Source organism: Acanthamoeba castellanii (assembly GCF_000313135.1).
Source record: "Acanthamoeba castellanii str. Neff unplaced genomic scaffold scf7180000084733, whole genome shotgun sequence".
Lineage (NCBI taxonomy): Eukaryota > Discosea > Longamoebia > Acanthamoebidae > Acanthamoeba > Acanthamoeba castellanii.
In genome coordinates, this window is record NW_004457260.1 from 30,181 (window position 1) to 49,151 (window position 18,971).

The window sequence follows — 18,971 nt, forward strand, 5'->3', positions numbered from 1 at the left end:
TAAAAAGGCGGTGAGACGGGAGCAGCCACGTCCGCGCCATCGAATCGATCAGCTGCTCGTTTAGCTTTTTTCATCCAATCGTTGTCTCGTCTTTCCTCAACCCGAGGACGGTGCACGGTGTTCTCTCTCCCGCTTTGTTAAATCAGATCCAATTAAATTATCGAAGATTAATTTTCTTTTTAAAAATGGCACTCCTAGAGCCGAGATGGATCCGGAATCGGAAGCTCCCCGGCAGCGAGGATGGTTTAGACGCGCCTCTGGCCAGCGGGTACGCTACGATCTTGTTGCATTTGTGGAATCAACTTGATTTGCGTCTGACTCGGCCGTGCAGAAAGTGGTGGAGGGCCTTCCGCTGCCACCGCCGACCATGGAGGACACCTTCCCACAGGAGAACCCCGAGTCGCTGCAAAAGGCGGTGATCGAGTGTCTGGAGGAGGAACTCGAGGCATGCGCACCATCTTCATTTTTTTGCTGTTTATTTTTATTTATAATTATGAAATAATAGGGTTAAAACAATAATGTATAAAATAATAGTAATAATAATTATAACAATGGCAAATTAATAATGCTGCTCAACACGCCCTAATTATTTTATCATGCTTTTTTATCATAATTTTGTCTTTTTCAAAGATATAACTCGCACTTACGTGTGCCCGATCACGACCACCAGGAGAAGAGCAAGGAAATGGAAGCGCTGCGCGCGCTGCTCACCCAGGAGGACGAGAAGGTCAAGGAGGCCGCACGGGTCGCCGAGAAGAAGCAGCGCAAGATGAAGCGCCGCAAGGAGGAGCTCAAGCGCGAGCTCGCCAGGGCCAAGCGCGACAGCGACGAGCGCGAGCGCGACGCCGAGCAGCAGCGCATGGAGCTCGAGGAGAAAGCCACCCGGCTCGAGGCCGCCGTCGCCGAGCGCGACCAGCACTGGCAGCGCGAGCTCGACGGCCTCCGCGAGGAGCGCGATCAAATCGAAGCCCAGCGGCTCCGCATGGAGCGTGAGGCCAAGGACGCGCGCGCCGAACACGAAGCACAGCAGCGCGAGAGCGAGCGGCTGGCGCGCGAGCTGGCGCGGGCCAAGGAGGAGCGCGCCGAGCTGGCCAAGATCAAGCAGGGCGTCGAGGAGCAGCTGATCAAGGTCGTGTCTGAGCAGGAGGGCTCCACCGAGGCCCACAGGGCCACCCACGACGCGCTGCAGGCGCTCGAACAGGGCAAGCAGTGCCTCGAAGCCGAGATCAGTCACCTCAAGGCCGAGCGCGAGGAGGCCGTCGCGGAGCGCAAGGCCGTCGAGGCCGCACTCAAGGCCAAGCTCGAGCGGCGCCAGGCCAAGATCCTGCGCCTGCGCGACGACGCCCGCGAGAAGGAAAAGGAGAAGGAGCGCATGGCCGACGAGCTCCAGCGCGTGCGGGGCGCCAAGGAGGAGGCGCTGAGGGGCATGGTGCAGATGGACAACAAGATGCGCCGGGAGCGCGACGACCGGGAGCGGGAGATCGGCGCGCTCAGGCAGCAGATCAACGCGCTCGAGGAGGCCAACATCAAGCTGGACGACGAGAAGGAGGAGCTGGTCATTGTCATGGGCGAGATGGAGGAGCGGCGCGGCAGGGAGGTGGCCGACCTCGCGGCCGAGATCGAGCGGCAGCGGCAGCGACACGGGAAGCTGGAGAGGGAGAAGGGCGACGTCGAGCGCGAGCTGCTGCGTGTGCGGCGCGAGCGCGAGGAGACCATCCGTGCGCGCGAGGAGATGCGACACGAGCTCGAACGCGCCGAGGAGCGCGCCTACGAACTCGAGGAGCAGCTCGCCGAGGCCGTCGCCCAGCGCGAAGTCTCCTACGTGTCACCGATCGACGACACCACCGTCGACGACACGGAGGCCGACGACCACGATCAGGCGCAGCAGCAGGTGCAGCTGGAGGAGGGAGAGGAAACGCAAGGCGTCGCGCAGGAGCTGAAGCGGGTGAAGGCCGAGAAGGAGGCGCTCGAACAGGAGTGCCTCCGACTGCGCAAGCAGCTCAAGTCGCCGCAGCAGCCCGCCGAAGCCGCCCCCGCTGTCGTGGCCGAAACCGAGACCAAGACGGGCGACGCCGCCGCGACCGCTGCCGTCGCCGTCGAGGAGTCGCTGCTGCGACAGCAGATCAGACAACTCGAGGCCGAGAACGCGGCGCTGAAGGCCGAGCGGGCGAAGGTGAAGAGGGAGACGGAGGAAGTGCTGCGCGCCAATCTGGGCGTCGTGGAGAAGATCAACGACGAGCGCGAGCAGATGGAAGCCGAGCGCGAGCGGGCCAGGAAGGAGGTGGCCAAGGCCAAGGAGGAGCGCGAAGTGATGAAGCGGATGAAGGATGAACGCGAGGAGGCGATGCTGCGAGTCATCGCCGAGAAGGAGCAGGTCGAGCGCGAGAAGCAAATTTTGGCAGAGCAACTGCAGCGGGCGAGTGAGGGCCGATCCACCGAGCAACCAGAAGTTCAGGTGCGGTGTGTTGTCGTGTGTGTGTGTGTTGTCGTGTGTGTGTGTGTGTCGTGCGGCCCAACCTCCATGCAACTAACGCGCCAACAGGTCGGTGATGAGGCCAAGCTGGTGGGAGGGACGGAGCGCGAGGCGGAAGAGTTGGCTACGCTCAAGGCAGAGAGTGAGGAGCTCCAGCGGCGCTGGGCGCAGGAGCTCGAGGGCCTGCGGACTGCGCTCGCGAGCAGGGAGGCCGAGATCGCGCGCCTTGCGGCCGAGAAACAGCAGCTCGAAGCCGAAAACGCAGCGCTGAACGAGATGCGCCAGGCCGACCTGCAGCACATGGACAACACCAAGGTCCAGCTGCTGCGCGACAAGGCCCAGCTCGAGCTGCAGCTCCAGGAGAGCCAGCGTGCGGTCCACGACGCCCTTAAGCTGGTCGACGCCGCGCCCAGCGGTGCGGTGGAAGGCAGCGAGCACCAGCGGCTCGTGGCGGAGAACGCGGAGCTGGTCGGGCAGATCGAAGGCCTCAAGGCGGCGCTGGGTAATGCCGCGTCGGCCAAGGCCGGCGTCGAGGAGGCGCTGCACGCGGCCCAGGCCGAGTTGGCCGAGCACGAGGCGGCCCGGGCAGCGATGGCAGCTCAACTGGAAGCGCTTCAGCGACGAGCCGACGTCGCCGAGCGGAGCGCTGTCGCTGCCCAGCGGGCCACCACCACTGCCGACGTCGTGAAGGTGCCGCGGTGGTCAGAGAGAAGGCGGAGCTCGAGGCCGCGCTGCGTCAAGCCACCGAGGCCGCCGAAGCGCTCAGGCGTGATGTGGCACGGATGGTCGAGCGGCGCGCGCACGACGAGGAGCGCATCGAAAAGGGCAGGGAGGACATCGACCGCCTGGCCAACGAGCTGGTCGAGCTGCGCAGCGAGCGGGACCAGCTCGCAGCCGCCCGCGCCGCTCAGGAGCAGGTGGTCGTGGCTCTGGCCGGTGTGCGGGTCGAGCTGGACCAGGCCCGGGCCGACGGCGCGGCCAAGCTGGCGCGGGCCGTGGAGGACATGGAGCGCGAGCGGGCCGGGCTGCTGGCCACGCTCGACCAGCTCCGGCGCGAGAAGAAGGAGCTCGCCGAGTCCCAGCACGAGCGCGAGGCCGAGCTAGCCCGGCTTGCCGACGAAAAACAGGCGAGCGAGGAGGAACGCGCCAGGCTGCAGCGACTGCTCGACGAGGCCCGCGCGGCAGCGGCCGCAGCCGAAGGCGAGGGAGAAGCGGAGGAGAACGAGGAGGTGGCGCGCCTCCGAGCGGTGGTGGAGGAGGAGCGGAGCAGGCGGCGCGCGGTGGAGGACGAGCGGGGCGTGGCCGTGTCGCGCATCGAGGCCTTCAAGCGCGCGCAATCCGAACGGGACCAGGCCGAGCGCGAGCTGCGGGTGCAGCTGGACGAGCAGACCGAGGTGCAGGCCGCTCTTCGCAGCGAGGTGGCCCGACTGTCGGCCCTCGTGGCCCAGAGGGAAGAACCTGCCGTCGCCGCCGTCGAGGAGCAACAGCGAAGGGCCGGCGGCGAGCTCGAGCGATCGCAGGAGCGGCACGAGCTGCAGGAGGAGCTCGAGCAGCACAAGGGCATTCAGGCCTCGCTGCGGGGCGAGGTGGCGCGCCTGTCGGCCCTGGTCGAGGAGGAGCACGGCCTGCGCCGCGCCGCCGAGGAGGAACGCGACTCAGCCATTGCCTCGGCACGCGCTGCTGCCGCCGCCGCCGCCGCTACGTCGCAAGGCGAAGTGTCGTCCGAAGCGGAGCAGGTGGAGCGACTGCGGGAGCAGTTGGCCGAGCAGACGGGCCTGCAGTCCTCGCTGCGCGACGAGGTGGCCCGGCTCTCGGCCCTGGTCGACGAGCAGCACGGCCTGTTGCGTGCAGCCGATGACGAGAGGGACGCGGTTGCGGCGCGCGCGGCCGCCGCTTCGACCGTCGACCGACATGCGCAGGAGGAGCGCGAGCAGCTCGAGGAGCAGGCCAACGTGCAGGCGTCGCTGCGGGACGAGGTCGCACGGCTGTCGGCCCTGGTCGACGACCACCAGCAGCGCCTGCATGTTGCCGCCGATGAGGCGAAGGCCGAACGCGCACGAATTGAGCACGATATGCGCGAGAAGCTGGACGAGCAGGCCCACGTGCAGGCATCGCTGCGCGACGACGCGGCCCGCCTATCTGCGCAGGTCGAGGAGGAGCGTCAGCTGCGACAGACGGTCGAAGAGGAGTGCAACGCAGCCGTCGCTCGCGGCGAGTCGCAGGAGGAACGAGAGGTGCTGGCGCAGAGCCTGCGAGCGAGCCTCGCCGAGCAGGCCGAGGCGCGGGCGTCGCTGGAGAGCGAGGTCGCTCGCCTCACCGCCGCCCACACAGGACCGACGGAGCAGCTCGCAGCGCTGGAGACCGAAGTGGCCCGCCTGTCGGCGCTGGTCGAGGAGGAGCGGGGCAAGCGCCGAGCTGTGGAGGCCGAACGTGACGCGGTTGCCGGACGTTCGGCCGAACACGAGCGCGCACAGGCCGAGGAGCTGCGTGAGCGATTTGACGAGCAGAAGCGCGTCGAGACATCACTGCGGGACGAGGTGGCCCGGCTGTCGGCCCTCGTCCATGATCAAGAGCAGCAGCAGGTGACCGTAGCAACGGCGAACGCAGACGAAGAGGCGACATCGCTGCGCGACAATATTACGCGGCTGTCGGCGCAGGTCGAGGAGCGCAAGCTGCGGCAAGCAGTCGAAGAGGAGCGCAACGCGGCCATCGCGCGCGCCCCAGAGCTCAACGAGTCGCACGAGGAGCATGCGCTGCTGGCACAGGGCCTGCGGGCGAGCCTCGCCGAGCAGGCCGAGGCACAAGCGTCGCTGGAGCGCGAGGTCGCTCGCCTCACTGCGCTGGCAGCCGAGCACAGCACGGATCAGCAGCAGCTTAAGCCGTCGCTGCAAAGCGAAGTGGCGCGTCTGTCGGCGCTGGTCAAGGAGGAGCACGACAAGCGCAGAGCAGCGGAGGAGCGTGACGCCGTGGCCGAGCGCTCGGCCGAAGAGCTGCGCGAGCGGTTCGAGCAGCAGAAGAGCGTCGAGGCGGCGCTGCGGGACGAGGTCGCTCGGCTGTCGAGTGTCGTCGACGAAGAGCGGCGCCTGCGCCAAGCCGTCGAGGAGCAGCAGCAACAGCAGACCGTTGCGGCGAACGCCGACGCTCTGGAGCGCGACAATCTCACGCGGCTGTCGGCGCAGGTCGAGGAGGAGCGCCAGCTGCGGCAGACGGTCGAAGAGGAGCGCAACGCGGCCATCGCACGCGCCCGGGAGTTGGAAGAGTCGCGGGAGGAGCGAGAGGTGCTGGTGCAGAGCTTGCGGGCGAGTCTCGCCGAGCAGGCCGAGGCGCGGGCGTCGCTGGAGAGCGAGGTCGCTCGTCTCACCGCCGCCCTGGCCAAGGAATCCGAAGAATCTCAAACGCAGCATCAGCAGCGCGGGCACGATCCCAGTGAGCAGCACCTCGAGGAGTTGGCGCGACTCTCGGCTCTGCTCGATGATGAGCGCAGCAAGCGCCGGGCCGCTGAGGACGGTCAGGCGAAGGCCGACGAGGAGGCCGACGAGCTGCGCGGGAAGCTCGAAGAGCAGGCCAACGTGCAGGCGTCGCTGCGGGACGAGGTCACTCGGCTGTCGGCCCTGGTCGACGATCACCAGCAGCGCCTGCGTGTCGCCGCCGCTGAGCAACGGCAGCAGCGAGACGTGGCTACCACCGCCGCTGATGAGGCCCAGCAGACCGGACAGGAGGAACGCGCACGAATCGAGCACGATCTGCGCGAGAAGCTGGAGGAGCGTGAGGTGCTGGCGCAGGGCCTGCGGGCGAGCCTCGCCGAGCAGGCCGAGGCCCGGGAGTCGCTGGAGAGCGAGGTCGCTCGCCTCACCGCCGCCATGGTCGGCACGCACAGCACGGAGCAGCCGACCGAGGAGCAGCTCACGCCGTCGCTGCAAAGCGAAGTGGTCCGACTGTCAGCGCTGGTCGAGGACGAACAGAGCAAGCGCCGAGCTGCGGAAGCCGAGCGTGACGCCGTAGCCGCGCGTTCGGCCGAACACGAGCGCACGCAGGCCGAAGAGCTGCGCGGGCGGTTCGAGCAGCAGAAGGGCGTCGAGGAGGCGCTGCGGGACGAGGTTGCCCGGCTGTCGGCCGAAGAGCGGCGCCTGCGCCAAGCCGTCGAGGAGGAGGAGCAACAGCAGACCGTCACAGCGAACGCCGACGCTCTGGAGCGCGACGATCTCACGCGGCTGTCGGCGCAGGTCGAGGAGGAGCGCCAGCGGCGGCAGACGGTCGAAGAGGAGCGCAACGCGGCCGTCGCACGCGCCCGAGAGTTAGAGCAGGCGCGGGAGGAGCGAGAGGTGCTGGCGCAGGGCCTGCGGGCGAGTCTCGCTGAGCAGGCCGAGGCGCGGGCGTCGCTGGAGCGCGAGGTCGCTCGCCTCACCGCTGCCCTGGTAGAGGAATCCGAAGAGTCTCCGGCGCAGCAGCGGCGCGAGCACGAGCTCCTGCGCGGGAAGCTTGAAGAGCAGAGGAGCGTGCAGGCGTCGCTGCGTGGCGAGGTGGCCCGCCTGTCAGCCCAGCTCGAGGAGCAGGAGGGCCTGCGCCGTGCGGCCGAGGAACAACGTGACGCGGCCGCCGAGGCGCGCACTCGGGTTCATGAATTCGGAGAATCTCTGCGCGAGCGCGACCAGGTCGAGCACGAGCTGCGTGAGCGACTCGACGGGCAGACGCACATTCAGGCCTCGCTGCGAGTGGAGCTGGCCCGGCTCGCGGCCCTCGTCGAGGAGGAACAGCGGCTGCGGCGAGCGGCCGAAGAACAGCTGCGAAGCGGTGCGGCCCGTGAGGAATCTGAGGAATCCAAGGAATCTGAAGAACGGGCTGCGCGCGCGGAGGAGCGGGCGTGGCTCGTGCGCGAGTACGCGGGCGTGCAGGCCGCCCTGTTCGAGGCCGAGCGTCGGGCGGCCGACGCCGAGGAGCAGCTCCGACGCGTCGAAGCCGAGCTGGCCGACCGAGATCACCATCAACCACCGGCGGCGCACCTCTCTGCTGAGGTCCCGGCGGCCAGGGCCCAGAGCGAGCCGGAGCCCCAGGAGCAGCACGCCCGATCGCAGGCCGGCCGGCACGCGGCGGAGACCGACGACGAATGGGGCAGCGGCTGGGATGACTCCGACTGGGACGCCAGCAGCCAGAACGTCGATGCCGACAGCGACCACCAGGCCATGGATGGTGAGACGACGAGGGACGCCGAGCAGCTGCAGCGCGAGATCGAGGCGCTGAACGCTCGCGTGGCCGAGGCCGAGCGGCAGGAGGAGGCCGAGGAGCGTAACCGGTCAGAGCGACAGGGCCGCGGGGCCGAGCGCGGCGCCCATCGGCCGTCGGCCGAGCAGCCGGTGGTCGGCGTCGACGAGAGCGAAAGGGAAAGCGAGGAGCTGGAGCGGCTGCGGCGCGAGCGGAAGGCCAACGAAGAGGCGCTGCGCGAGGCCCTTCAGCGCATCGATCGCGAGTCCGAGGTCAACCAGCTGCGCGAGGAGCTCGCCGCGCGGGAGCACGACCTGCGGCGCGAGCAGCGCAAGCGCGAGGAATTCGAGGACGCAACAGCGAGGAGCGGGAGGCGGCCGAGGCCGACCTGCGCAGCGCCAGGGCCGAGCTCGAGGCGGCCCAGCGCGAGAAGGAATTCCTGGAACGCCAGTTCGAGCTGCTGGATAAGGAGCGCACAGACGACCAACGCCAGGCCACCGCGTCCGAGGAGGAGGTGGAGCGGCTGCGGCAGCGCGTGGAGGCCGGCGAGCGCGAGCAGGCGGCGCTGCGGCAGCAGCTCGAGGAGCTGAACGAAGCCAAGGAGCAGGCGGACAAGGAGAAGGCCTTCCTGGAGGGCCAGCTGGAGCTGGTGGTCATGCGCGACGAGATGCACCGCGAGCGCGAGCGGACTGAAGTTGCCGCACCGCCGCACGAGACCGACGAGCAGTTGCGAAGGACCGAAGAGGGGCGCGACCGTGCGGTGGCCAATGCACAGCGGCTGCACGACGAGCGGGAGACGCTCCAAGCCGAGCTGGAGGCGACACAAAGGGAGAAGGAGTTCCTGGAGCGGCAGCTGGAGCTGGTGGTCATGCGCGACGAGATGCACCGCGAGAAGGAGCGCATTGACGACCAACGCCAGGCCACGGTGGCTGCCGTTCCCACAAGCGAAGCGGAGGAGGTGGAGCGGCTGCGGCAGCGCGTAGAGGCCGGCGAGCGCGAGCAGGTGGCGCTGCGGCAACAGCTCGAGGAGCTGCTCGAAGCCAAGGAGCAGGTCGAGAAGGCCAAGGCGTTCCTGGAGCGGCAGCTGGAGCTGGTGGAGATGCGCGACGAGATGCACCGCGAACTCGAGCGGACCGAAGTCGCACCGGCGCCGCATGACGATCACGTCGAGCAGCTGCGAAGGGCCGAAGAGGAGCGCGACCGGGCGGTGGCCGACGCACAGCGGCTGCACGACGAGCGCGAGGCTCTCCAGGCCGAGCTGGCGGCGGCGCAACGGGAGAAGGAGTTCCTGGAACATCAGCTGGAGCTGGTGGTCATGCGCGACGAGATGCACCGCGAGAAGGAGCGCCTCGACGACCAACGCCAGGCCACTATTGCTGCTGCCGCCGTTCCCACAAGCGAAGCGGAGGAGGTGGAGCGGCTGCGGCAGCGCGTTGAGCATGGCGAGCGCGAGCAGGCGGCGCTGCGGGAACAGCTCCAGCAGCTCGCCGAAGCCAAGGAGCAGGCGGACAAGGCCAACGAGTTCCTGGAACGGCAGCTGGAGCTGGTGGAGATGCGCGACGAGATGCACCGCGAAAAGGAGCGCATTGACGACCAACGCCAGGCCACTGCGGCGGCCGCAGCGACTGAGGAGGCCGCAGCGACTGAGGAGGAGGAAGGAGAGATGGAGCGGCTGTGGCAGCGCGTGGAGGCCGGCGAGCGCGAGCAGGCGGCGCTTCTGGGACAGTTGGAAGTGCTCGAACGAGCGAAGGAGGAGCGCGATAGAGCGGTGGCCGAGGCGCAGCAGCTGCGCGACGAGCGGGCCGAGCTGGAGCAGGTGAAGGAGTTCGTGGAGCGGCAGTGCGAGCTGATGGCGAGCCGGGAGGACCTGCACCGGGAGCGCATGGAGGAGCTCGAGGCCGAGCTCAAGCACGCCAACGTCCCTGCCCACGCTCTGGAATTCGAGGAACGCATGGCACAGTTGCGGGCCGAGGCCGATCAGCGGGCGAGGGAGCTCGAGGAGGCGCAGGGCGAGCTGCAGCGCCGGCTGGCGGAGGAATCTCAAGCACGCGCGACGGAGAGGGAGGAGCTCGAGCGGAGCGTGGAGCAGCTGAGGTGCCGGGTTCAGGAGAGTGAGGTCGAGGCCGCGCGGCTCAGGGCCGAGGCCAAGCACCAGACGGGCGAAGGCGAGGCCGACGAGGCCGAACGACGGCAGCGGCAGAACCAACTGCGGCAGTGCGTGGAGGCCGGCGAGCGCGAGCAGACGGCGCTGAGAGAGCAGCTCAACGGGTCCAAGGAACAGGCGGAGAAGGAGCAGGCGGCGCTGAGGGAGCAGCTGGAGGAGCTGAACGAAGCCAAGCAGCAGGTCGAGAAGGAGAAGGCGTTCCTGGAGGGCCAACTGGAGCTGGTGGTCATACGCGACGAGATGCACCGCGAGCGCGAGCGGACCGAAGTCGCTGCGCCGCCACACGAGCACCAGTACCAGGAGCAGCTGCTTGCGTCGATCGAGGAACAGCGGCGAAAGGCCGAAGAGGAGCGCGACCAGGCGGTGGCCGACGCAAAGCGGCTGCACGACGAGCGGGAGGCCCTCCAGGCCGAGCTGGCGGCGGAGCAGCGGGAGAAGGAGTTCCTGGAGCGGCAGCTGGAGCTGGTGGAGATGCGCGACGAGATGCACCGCGAGAAGGAGCGCATTGACGACCAACGCCAGGCCACGGTGGCCGCTGCTGCTGCGGCCCAGGACGACGACGAGGAAGAGGTGGAGCGGCTGCGGCAGCGCGTGGAGGCCGGCGAGCGCGAGCAGGTGACGCTGAGGGACAGCTCGAGGAGCTGCGCGAAGCCAAGGAGCAGGCGGACAAGGCCAACGAGTTCCTGGAGCGGCAGCTGGAGCTGGTGGAGATGCGCGACGAGATGCACCGCGAACGCGAGCGGGCGGAGATTGCGGCCGAGCCCCAGCACGAGCAGCGGCTTGGCGCGCAGGACGGGCCAAGGAGGAGCGCCACAGGGCCTTAGAAGAGGAGCGCGACCGCGCGGTGGCCGACTCACAGCGGCTGCACGACGAGCGCGAGGCCCTTCAGACCGAGCTGGAAGCCACCCAGCAGGAGAAGGAGTTCCTGGAGCGGCAGCTGGAGCTGGTGGTCATGCGCGACGAGATGCACCGCGAGAAGGAGCGCCTCGACGACCAACGCCAGGCCACGGCGCCTGCGACTGCGACCCCTGAGCCCGCCACATCAGCGTCCCACGAAGAAGAGGAGGCGGAGGAGAAGGAGGAGGTGGAGCGGCTGTGGCAGCGCGTAGAGGCCGGCGAGCGCGAGCAGGTGGCGCTGCGGCAACAGCTCGAGGAGCTGGGCGAGGCCAAGGAGCAGGTCGAGAAGGCCAAGGCGTTCCTGGAGGGCCAGCTGGAGCTGGTGGAGATGCGCGACGAGATGCACCGCGAGCGCGAGCGGACCGAGGTCGCCGCGCCGTCACATGACAGTCACCACGAGCAGCTGCAAAGGGCCTCAGAAGAGGAGCGCGACCGGGCGGTGGCCGACGCACAGCGGCTTCACGACGAGCGGGAGGCCCTCCAGGCTGAGCTCGAAGCGACGCAGCGCGAAAAGGCGTTCCTCGAGCGACAATTGGAGCTAATGGTCATGCGCGACGAGATGCACCACGAACTCGAGCGAACCGAAGTCGCCGCGCCGCCACCTGAGGAGCACCAGCACCAGTACCAGCACCTCGAGCTGAAGGGGCAGCGACAAAGAACTGAGGCGGAGCGCGACCGAGCGGTGGCCGAGGCACAGCGGCTGCGCGAGGAGCGGGAGACGGTCGAGGGCGAGCTGCACCGTACCACTGCCGAGCTGGAGGCAGCGCAGCGGGAGAAGGAGTTCCTGGAGCGGCAGCTGGAGCTGGTGGTCATGCGCGACGAGATGCACCGCGAGAAGGAGCGCATTGACGACCAACGCCAGGCCACGGTGGCTGCCGCCGCCGCCGCCGCTGCCGTTCCCACAAGCGAAGCGGAGGAGGTGGAGCGGCTGCGGCAGCGCGTGGAGGTTGGCGAGCGCGAGCAGGCGGCGCTGAGGGAACAGCTCGAGGAGCTGCGCGAAGCCAAGGAGCAGGCGGACAAGGCCAACGAGTTCCTGGAGCGGCAGCTGGAGCTGGTGGAGATGCGCGACGAGATGCACCGCGAGAAGGAGCGCATCGACGACCAACGCCAGGCCACTGTGGCGACTGAGGAGGAGGAAGGAGAGATGGAGCGGCTGTGGCAGCGCGTGGAGGCCGGCGAGCGCGAGCAGGCGGCGCTGCTGGAGCAGTTGGAGGAGCTCGAACGAGCGAAGGAGGAGCGCGATCGAGCGGTGGCCGAGGCGCAGCAGCTGCGCGACGAGCGGGCCGAGCTGGAGCAGGTGAAGGAGTTTGTGGAGCGGCAGTGCGAGCTGATGGCGAGCCGGGAGGACCTGCACCGGGAGCGCATGGAAGAGCTCGAGGCCGAGCTCAAGCACGCCAACGCCCACGTCCAGCGATTGACCTCCGCCGCCGATCGCAGTCAGGAATGCGAAGTCTTTTCCCATGTCGAACTGCGGGAGACCATTGAGCGCCTGGAGCGCGAGCTCGACGAAGCGCGGGCAGCAGCAGCCGCCGCGGACGAGGCCGGGCGCCGAAGTGGAAGCGAAGAAGAGGAGCTGGAGAAGGCCAGGGCGCAGGCCGCGCGGCTGGCCAAGGAGAAGGCCGTGGTCGAGGAGGGCCTGATGCGGATGATGGACGCCAAGGAGCGCGCCGAGGAGCAGCGGGCGGCCATCGAAGACCGGCTCACCCACGTCGAGCAGGAGTTGGCCCGCGTCACGTCGGCCCAGCCCGCCGCCGCCGTTGGTGGTGCTGACCAGGAGCGCGACGGGCTGCTGATCGCAGCAGAGATGGAGCGGCTGGCCGCCGAGCGCGACGAACTCAGACGCGCGCTCGACGAACACGAGGCACGGGCGACGGAGCTCGTGGCGCAGGTGCAGCAGCTGCAGAACCAGCGCGAGGCCCGGAATGCCGAGCATGCTGATGACGTGGCACGACTGCGCAGTGAGGCCGACGCCACACTGGCCGACGCGCGCCGCGCCCACGACGAAGCGGTGGCCCAGCTGCGCGCCGGGCTCGAGGCCCAGTGGCTCGCACGCGAGCAGGAGCTGGTCCGGGTGCGCGCCGAGGGCGACGAGGGCGACGCTGCCGCCCGCTTGGTGGTGGCCGTGAGCCAGCGCCAGGCGGTCGAGGCCCAGCTGGTCGACCTCCAGGAGCGCGTGCGGGCCATAGATGCCCAGCTGGCGCAAACCACCGCGGCCAAGGCCGCTGCCGAATCCGAGCTCCACAACGCCCGGAATGCGTGGGATGAAGCCGAGCGCGGGTGGCGCAATGACGTGGCCCGGCTCGAGCGCGCCGTCGACGATGCCAGGAAGCAGCTGCAGAAGGCCGAGCAGGAAGTCGAGCGGCTCGAGGCGGAGAAGTCCGTGTTCGAGGAGGGCCTCATGAAGGTGGTCGAGGCGCGCGGGATCGAAGAAGACGCACGCGCACGGCTCGAGCGCGAGTTGGCCGACGCGCTCGAGCGCGTGCGACAGCTCGAGGAGGCTCTCGTGGCCCGCCAGTGCGAGCTGCACCAGCTTCAGCAGTCGGCCGCGGAGAAGCGCGCGAAGAGCGAAGCTGACAACGGCGACTGGCTCGAGGAGAAGGTTGGGCTCGAGAGCCAGCTCGAGCGCGCGCGGCTGCGCGAGGCCGATGCGGCGCGGGAGCGGGACGAGCTCGCCCAGCAGGCGCAGCGGATGATCGACGACCGGGTGGCCGAGATCGAGTCGCTCAAGCGCCAGGTCGAGGAGCTGCTCGCAGCCCGCCAGCCACAGCCCAACGGCGACGCTGTCGACGACCACCAGCAGCAGCCGAGCGCCGACGCTGACGGCGACGACCACGAGAAGCTGCGTGCGATCACGGACAGCCTGGTGGGCGTGGAGCGTGCAATGATGGAGGACGCGAGGCAGCAGGAGGCGCTCGAGGCCGAGCTCGAGGCGGCGCGCGAGGAGCTGCAGGAGGAGAAGCGGAGGAACCGGGCGCTTAAGGAGGCGCTTGACGAACACAGCCAGACGGACCAGGACGCAGAGGAGCGGAATGAAAAGGATGCGGAGGAGGCGGCGGCGCTGACTCGGGAATGCGAGGAATTGCGGCGCGAGAACGACGACCTCCGAAAGGAGCTGGACGAGGTCAAGCGGGAGGGCGAGGGCGAGTTGCAGCGCGAGCTGGTCGAGATGCGGCGGGAGAAGGAGGGCCTCCAGCGCGAGATCGTCAACGCCATGGTCCGCCTCGAGGAGCTCGACAAGGAACACAAGCACGCGCTCAAGGCCTTCAAGAACAACAAGAAAAAGAACGAAGACGATGAGAACGAACACGAAAAGGAAAGCGAAAGCGAAAGCGAAGACGAAAAGAGCGAAGACAACGAAGACAGGGAGGGACAGCACCGGACGCAGTTGGCGCGGGTCGAGCGCGAGCGGGACCATGAGCGCGAGCTGAGGGGTGCGGCCCAGGACCAGCTCCGGGAGGCCGCCGCGGTGCGGGAGCAGGACTTGCTCGCCCTCGAGCAGGTCAAGCGCGAGAACGACAACCTCATGGACATGCTCGAGGCCACCATCGTCCAGCGCGAGAGCCTCAAGTCCCTCGTGCGCGAGCTCCACCACCAGCAGCAGCACCAGCTCAGCTCGCCCGCCGCCCTGCAGCGACACGACCGCGACGACTGTGCGGTCGACACGCAGGCCATCACGCACGACGACAACGACCACGACCACGACGACGATGCGGTGCTGCTGCGCCGTGAGGTGGAGCGCCTGCAGGGCGAGAATGGGGCGCTGCTGCTGGCCGTGGCCCAGGCGCGGACGAACGAGGTGGTGCGGGACGCGCAGCGGCGGCAGGACGAGGAGACCGACGCCGAGGCGCTCGAGGTGCTGCAGGCTGATAAGCGGCGTCTCGCTGACCAACTGGCCGCCGCCCAGCAGCACGAGAGCGAGGCCGAGAAGAACGAGAAAAAGAGCGAAGGCGAAAAGAAGCAAAAGAGCGAAGACGACAAGGAAGACGAGGAGAACGAAGACGATAACGACGACGATGAACCGTTCGAGCGGCTGATCGAGGAGTGGGAGCGACAGGAGAGCGAGCGGGAGGCGGCGGAGAGGCGGCGGGTCGAGGAGCAGCTCGCCGCGCGCGACCGCGCCATCGAGGAGCTCGAGGCCCGCCTCACCTCTACCACCTCGGAGGTGCGCGCCCGGCTCGCCCTACGCCACGAAGAGCTCCGTCTCACCGAGTCCGCCCCCGACATCGCCGACGCCGACCACGACCACGACGACGTGCCCGAGCAGTCGACGACGGCTGTGGAAGGCGAGGCCAAGCGTGTTGCGTGGCTGCAGGAGAGGCAGGCCCTGGTCGACCAGATCAACGACCTGCAGACGGAGCTGATGCAGCTGCGCGCGCGGATCAAGCGCGCCGAGGAGCACGACGACCAGCGGACGGCGGAGCTGCTGGCCCTGCGCGAGCGGGAGACGGAGATGCAGGCCGAAATCAACGCCCGACGAGCGGCGCGCGTCGACGATGACTCGAAAAAGTGGAGGCGCAGGCTGGTGACCCGCGAGGCCGAGGTGGTCAAAGTGGTGGAGCGACGCCTGGCCTCGCTGAGCCCCCACAGTGCGGTGAGCCTGGGCAAGCTCGAAATGCTCCGCCGCGACGTCGCCGAGGCGCGCAAGGCGCTCGATCGCCGTCTGGCCGCCACCGCTAATGCTGCGGCTGACGACACCTTCGGCGACGAACAGCTGCAGTTCATCGGATCGCTCGAGACCATCGTCACTTCGCTATGTGACGTCATCGCCGAGGAGGAGACCAGCCCCAGCGGGCTCAAGGAGATCGACGACAACGACGATGACGATGACGAAGCGGAGGACTACTACGACGAGACGAGGACAAAGAAGGGCAGCCACGCGTCGCTCTCCGTCGTGCGGTCGAAGGTGGAGGAGATGATCCAGCGTCTGTCCACGGCGCATCTGCTCGAAGGCGCAGGCTCCGCTCCCGCCAAGCGACGCCACTGAGCACAGCGGCTACACATTTTTGTAAATTCAGAGCTGAGCACTGCCAATAGCACTGCATTTGAAAGCTAAGCCGGATGCAGAGGAGGAAAAAGGAGCTTCATCAGAAGGCTGGGCTTGGGTGCCTAACAGATCGACACCATGTGGCAAGAGTAGTTTACTGGGGTGCGACAACCCGTGAATCCGGCGTGCCCGCGCGGTCCACAACAGGTGTCGTGGGTTGATGCGGACGGGCGTCCGTTCACCATTCTTGGACGCAGACTCCTCGTTCTCCGTGAAGCAGTATCAAAGTAGGATTACAGTGGCCAGTTCTTCTGGCAACACGGCCCATAGAAGTGCTTGAACGCCGCGCTCTTAAGAAGAACTTGTACATCACACCCCATCACACTCCAGCGTGGGGCGCGAGTGCGCATGGTACTTAGGGATTTTTTTAAGAATTGATCTAAGGGCACAGAAAGTAAAGGCTGTCGGATACGGCCATACTGCGTAGAAAGCACCGCTTCCCATCCGAACAGCGAAGTTAAGCGACGCCAGGCGGTGTTAGTACTGGGGTGGGCGACCACCCGGGAATCCACCGTGCCCGTATCCTTTTTACCTCTTCGCACCCACAGCAGAGCTTGCACTCTTTCCCTTTACCGTCTTTCACGCGTGAGTAGCCCAAGTCTTGGAATCGCATCCACATGACTCTCCCGCCCAAGAACGAAGCGACGATGTCGGGACATTCATGTTGTTCTTGTTAGTGGTGCGAGGCGTACTTGACGTCCCACAACTCCTCGTCCAGGGAGAAGTAGTCGTCAAAGGTCTTGGCACCCAGGGCGAAGTCGGGCCGGGTGGGTGATGTGGGTTGGCCGTCGGCGTCGAAGCACTGGGCCTGGCCGGCGACCACCTGCCGCAGATCGTACCGCCACAAGCCCACAAAACGGGTGCCGTCTTCCCAGACCTGCACCCGCCCATCACATACGCACAACACTCACCGTCATCTACACTTTCGGTCGGCACTCGTGATCTTGTCGGGACGGACAGTACCATCTCGCCCTGGCCGTGCCGTTGGTTGCGTTCCCACTGTCCAGTGTAGCGACAGCCATTCGGCCAGACGTAGGTACCAACACCGTGCTTATTGCCATCTATTTTTAAAAGAATATATTATCAGCGGTGAACACGAACAAGAGTGTAACAAAAAAACGCACCTGACCACTCCCCATCGTATTTGCGGCCGTCACTCCATTGGTACACGCCTTGGCCGTCCTGCTGGGTGTCCTTCCACATACCACAAAACTTGTGCCCGTCGAACCACTCGTAGGTGCCTGAACCCGCGACACGGATTGTACAGAATGTGCTCAGTATTCAGGTGTTGGCGAGAGAGAGAGAGGAGAGAGCCGCACCGTAGCCGATCCTGTGGCCTTCCACCCATGTACCCTTGAAGGTCCCACTCTCTACCCATCGTTTCTCGCCTTGTCCGTGGGGTTTGCCATCTGCCCACTCACCGTCGTAGTAATCACCGTTTTTCTCGGTTTCTTTGCCAGACCTGAACAGAACAGAACAGCACCTTTGAGATCACAAGTGTGGCTTGCGTCAGGAAATCACACGGAGAGACACAATAACGGACCCGTGCTGGTTCCCTGCCTTGAACTCGCCCACATAGACAGCGCCCCATGCCTGGTAAAGTACACCACAGCCTGTGTACAATGCAATGCAGTGGTTTGGGGGACTGCACAGTCAGTTGCCATCCTCAGAAATAAAAAAAGACATAGAGATCAATCACACACACCATCGCGGAGGCCATCGACCATATCACCCTCGTAGGTGGTTACGGATTCGACTCGCCGCCCAACACCGGTGAAGGAGGCCGCCTTCTCCGGTGGTACTTCCTGCTCCTCACCAACATACGCATGGTATGGAAACAGTGCGGTGAGTTGCAAACCAGAAATCCCAATCATTGTGTCTAGCCACGCACCTGCTTGGAGCGATAGAGCCACTGCCAGCTTTTGTGGGGCGGCTTCACCAAGTCCGCTCCGCACTCTGGCAAAACCGAGGCTGGGTTCAGCCTCAACTCGGGCGAGAGATGACATTAAAAGAGGGAAAAAGAACAAAAGAAGGGGGGGGGTTGTACTGCACTCAACAAGCTGTCGCCAGAAGGCCTCGTCGTAGAGGGACAAAGTCGCCCAGCTTCGGCACGCCAGGGCGGCTGCGTAGAGGTCCGGTAGCGGGAGCCACCTGAGCACCTCTTGCCACATCTCCTCCGGCAACTTTTCTATGCCGTCGCTCTCACTACTCTCCTTGTCCATCGCCTCCCCTTCTTCGTCTTCTCTTCTTCTTCGAGTCGGAAAAACTGTTCTTTGTTTTTTGTCGACATACAGCTGCCTGGCTTGCGGCGTGAGAGCCTCAAGTCCCTCGTGCGCGAGCTCCGCCACCAGCAGCAGCAGCAGATCAGCTCGCCCGCCGCCCAGCAGCGACACGACCGCGACGACTGTGCAGTCGACACGCAGGCCATCACGCACGACGACAACGACCACGACCACGACGACGATGCGGTGCTGCAGTACTAACACCGCCTGGCGCAGCTTAACTTCGGCTGTTCGGGTGGGAAGCGGTGCTTTCTCCGCAGTATGGCCGTATCCGACATTCTTCACAAGCATTAAGCACTTCGCCAGTATCTGATCTTCGGTGTGGGACCACCTTGGTCTATCCCTCTATGGCTTTCAACTGCTCGTTGTGCCGGACCACAGCAATCAGCGTGATTCTCGCTAAGTGACGGAACACTGCTTGTGAGGTGATTTAGATGATACAAAAGCGACAGTCTACAACAAGGACGCTCCACGGCGTGGTTTGTATCTACTTGAGCTCGACCCCTGGCTCAAAGCCGAGCTGGGTCATGAAGTTCTGGAAGCCCTTCATGAACTCGCGTACGAAATCCTGCACAATGTCCTGCGGAGAAGGGTGAGAGCCAGGTCATTGCATGGCCTCTTTCTCCCCTACGAAGCGGAGCGGTACCGTTGGTATCCAGTTGTCAAAGTGCTCGTCCAGAGTCATCAGGTTCGCCTCCTCCGCCGCACGTTGCATCAGAAAGTAGAAGTCCTGGGTGCTCATTCCATACGCTCGCTTGACGTTCAGAATCTGAAGAGCATGATGTGAAGAAAGCGACCTTGTCAGCTTAGCGTCGATCAAGATATGACAACAACACGCGTGGATAACTGTTATTGCGAACCTTGTGGATGCTTCGCAATACTTCGGTGTTGAGGAACTTGACCTGCGGATGG

At 66.1% G+C, this 18,971-nt stretch overlaps 4 protein-coding genes across 4 annotated transcripts in view; 2 read left to right on the forward strand and 2 right to left on the reverse strand.

Annotated features, from left to right (window-relative positions):
• Positions 1–205: 205 nt before the first annotated feature.
• On the forward strand, positions 206–10,660 carry ACA1_387290 (ubiquitin interaction motif domain containing protein; the record flags this gene model as incomplete). The annotated part of the gene is given in 7 exon segments (XM_004333095.1): positions 206–268; positions 332–415; positions 671–2,455; positions 2,543–3,163; positions 3,187–7,937; positions 8,033–10,451; positions 10,469–10,660. 7 exon segments carry the CDS (start codon positions 206–208, stop codon positions 10,658–10,660), a joined length of 9,915 nt encoding a protein of 3,304 aa, XP_004333143.1.
• Positions 10,661–10,800: 140 nt separating this feature from the next.
• On the forward strand, positions 10,801–15,717 carry ACA1_387300 (uncharacterized protein; the record flags this gene model as incomplete). The annotated part of the gene is made up of 1 exon (XM_004333096.1): positions 10,801–15,717. One exon carries the CDS (start codon positions 10,801–10,803, stop codon positions 15,715–15,717), a length of 4,917 nt encoding a protein of 1,638 aa, XP_004333144.1.
• Positions 15,718–16,450: 733 nt separating this feature from the next.
• ACA1_387310 (MORN repeatcontaining protein) lies at positions 16,451–17,999 on the reverse strand (the record flags this gene model as incomplete). Its single annotated transcript, XM_004333097.1, has 8 exons — positions 16,451–16,654; positions 16,741–16,838; positions 16,902–17,018; positions 17,097–17,239; positions 17,321–17,390; positions 17,483–17,582; positions 17,669–17,733; positions 17,825–17,999. 8 exons carry the CDS (start codon positions 17,997–17,999, stop codon positions 16,451–16,453), a joined length of 972 nt encoding a protein of 323 aa, XP_004333145.1.
• Positions 18,000–18,546: 547 nt separating this feature from the next.
• ACA1_387320 (Fbox domain containing protein) overlaps positions 18,547–18,971 on the reverse strand; it is a gene marked incomplete at both ends in the record, with an annotated part of 739 nt that continues 314 nt past the window's right edge. Inside the window, 3 exons of the mRNA XM_004333098.1 lie at positions 18,547–18,639; positions 18,706–18,828; positions 18,920–18,939. Coding sequence (XP_004333146.1) covers positions 18,547–18,639; positions 18,706–18,828; positions 18,920–18,939 — 236 coding nt within the window. The remainder of the gene's footprint in view (positions 18,640–18,705; positions 18,829–18,919; positions 18,940–18,971) is intronic.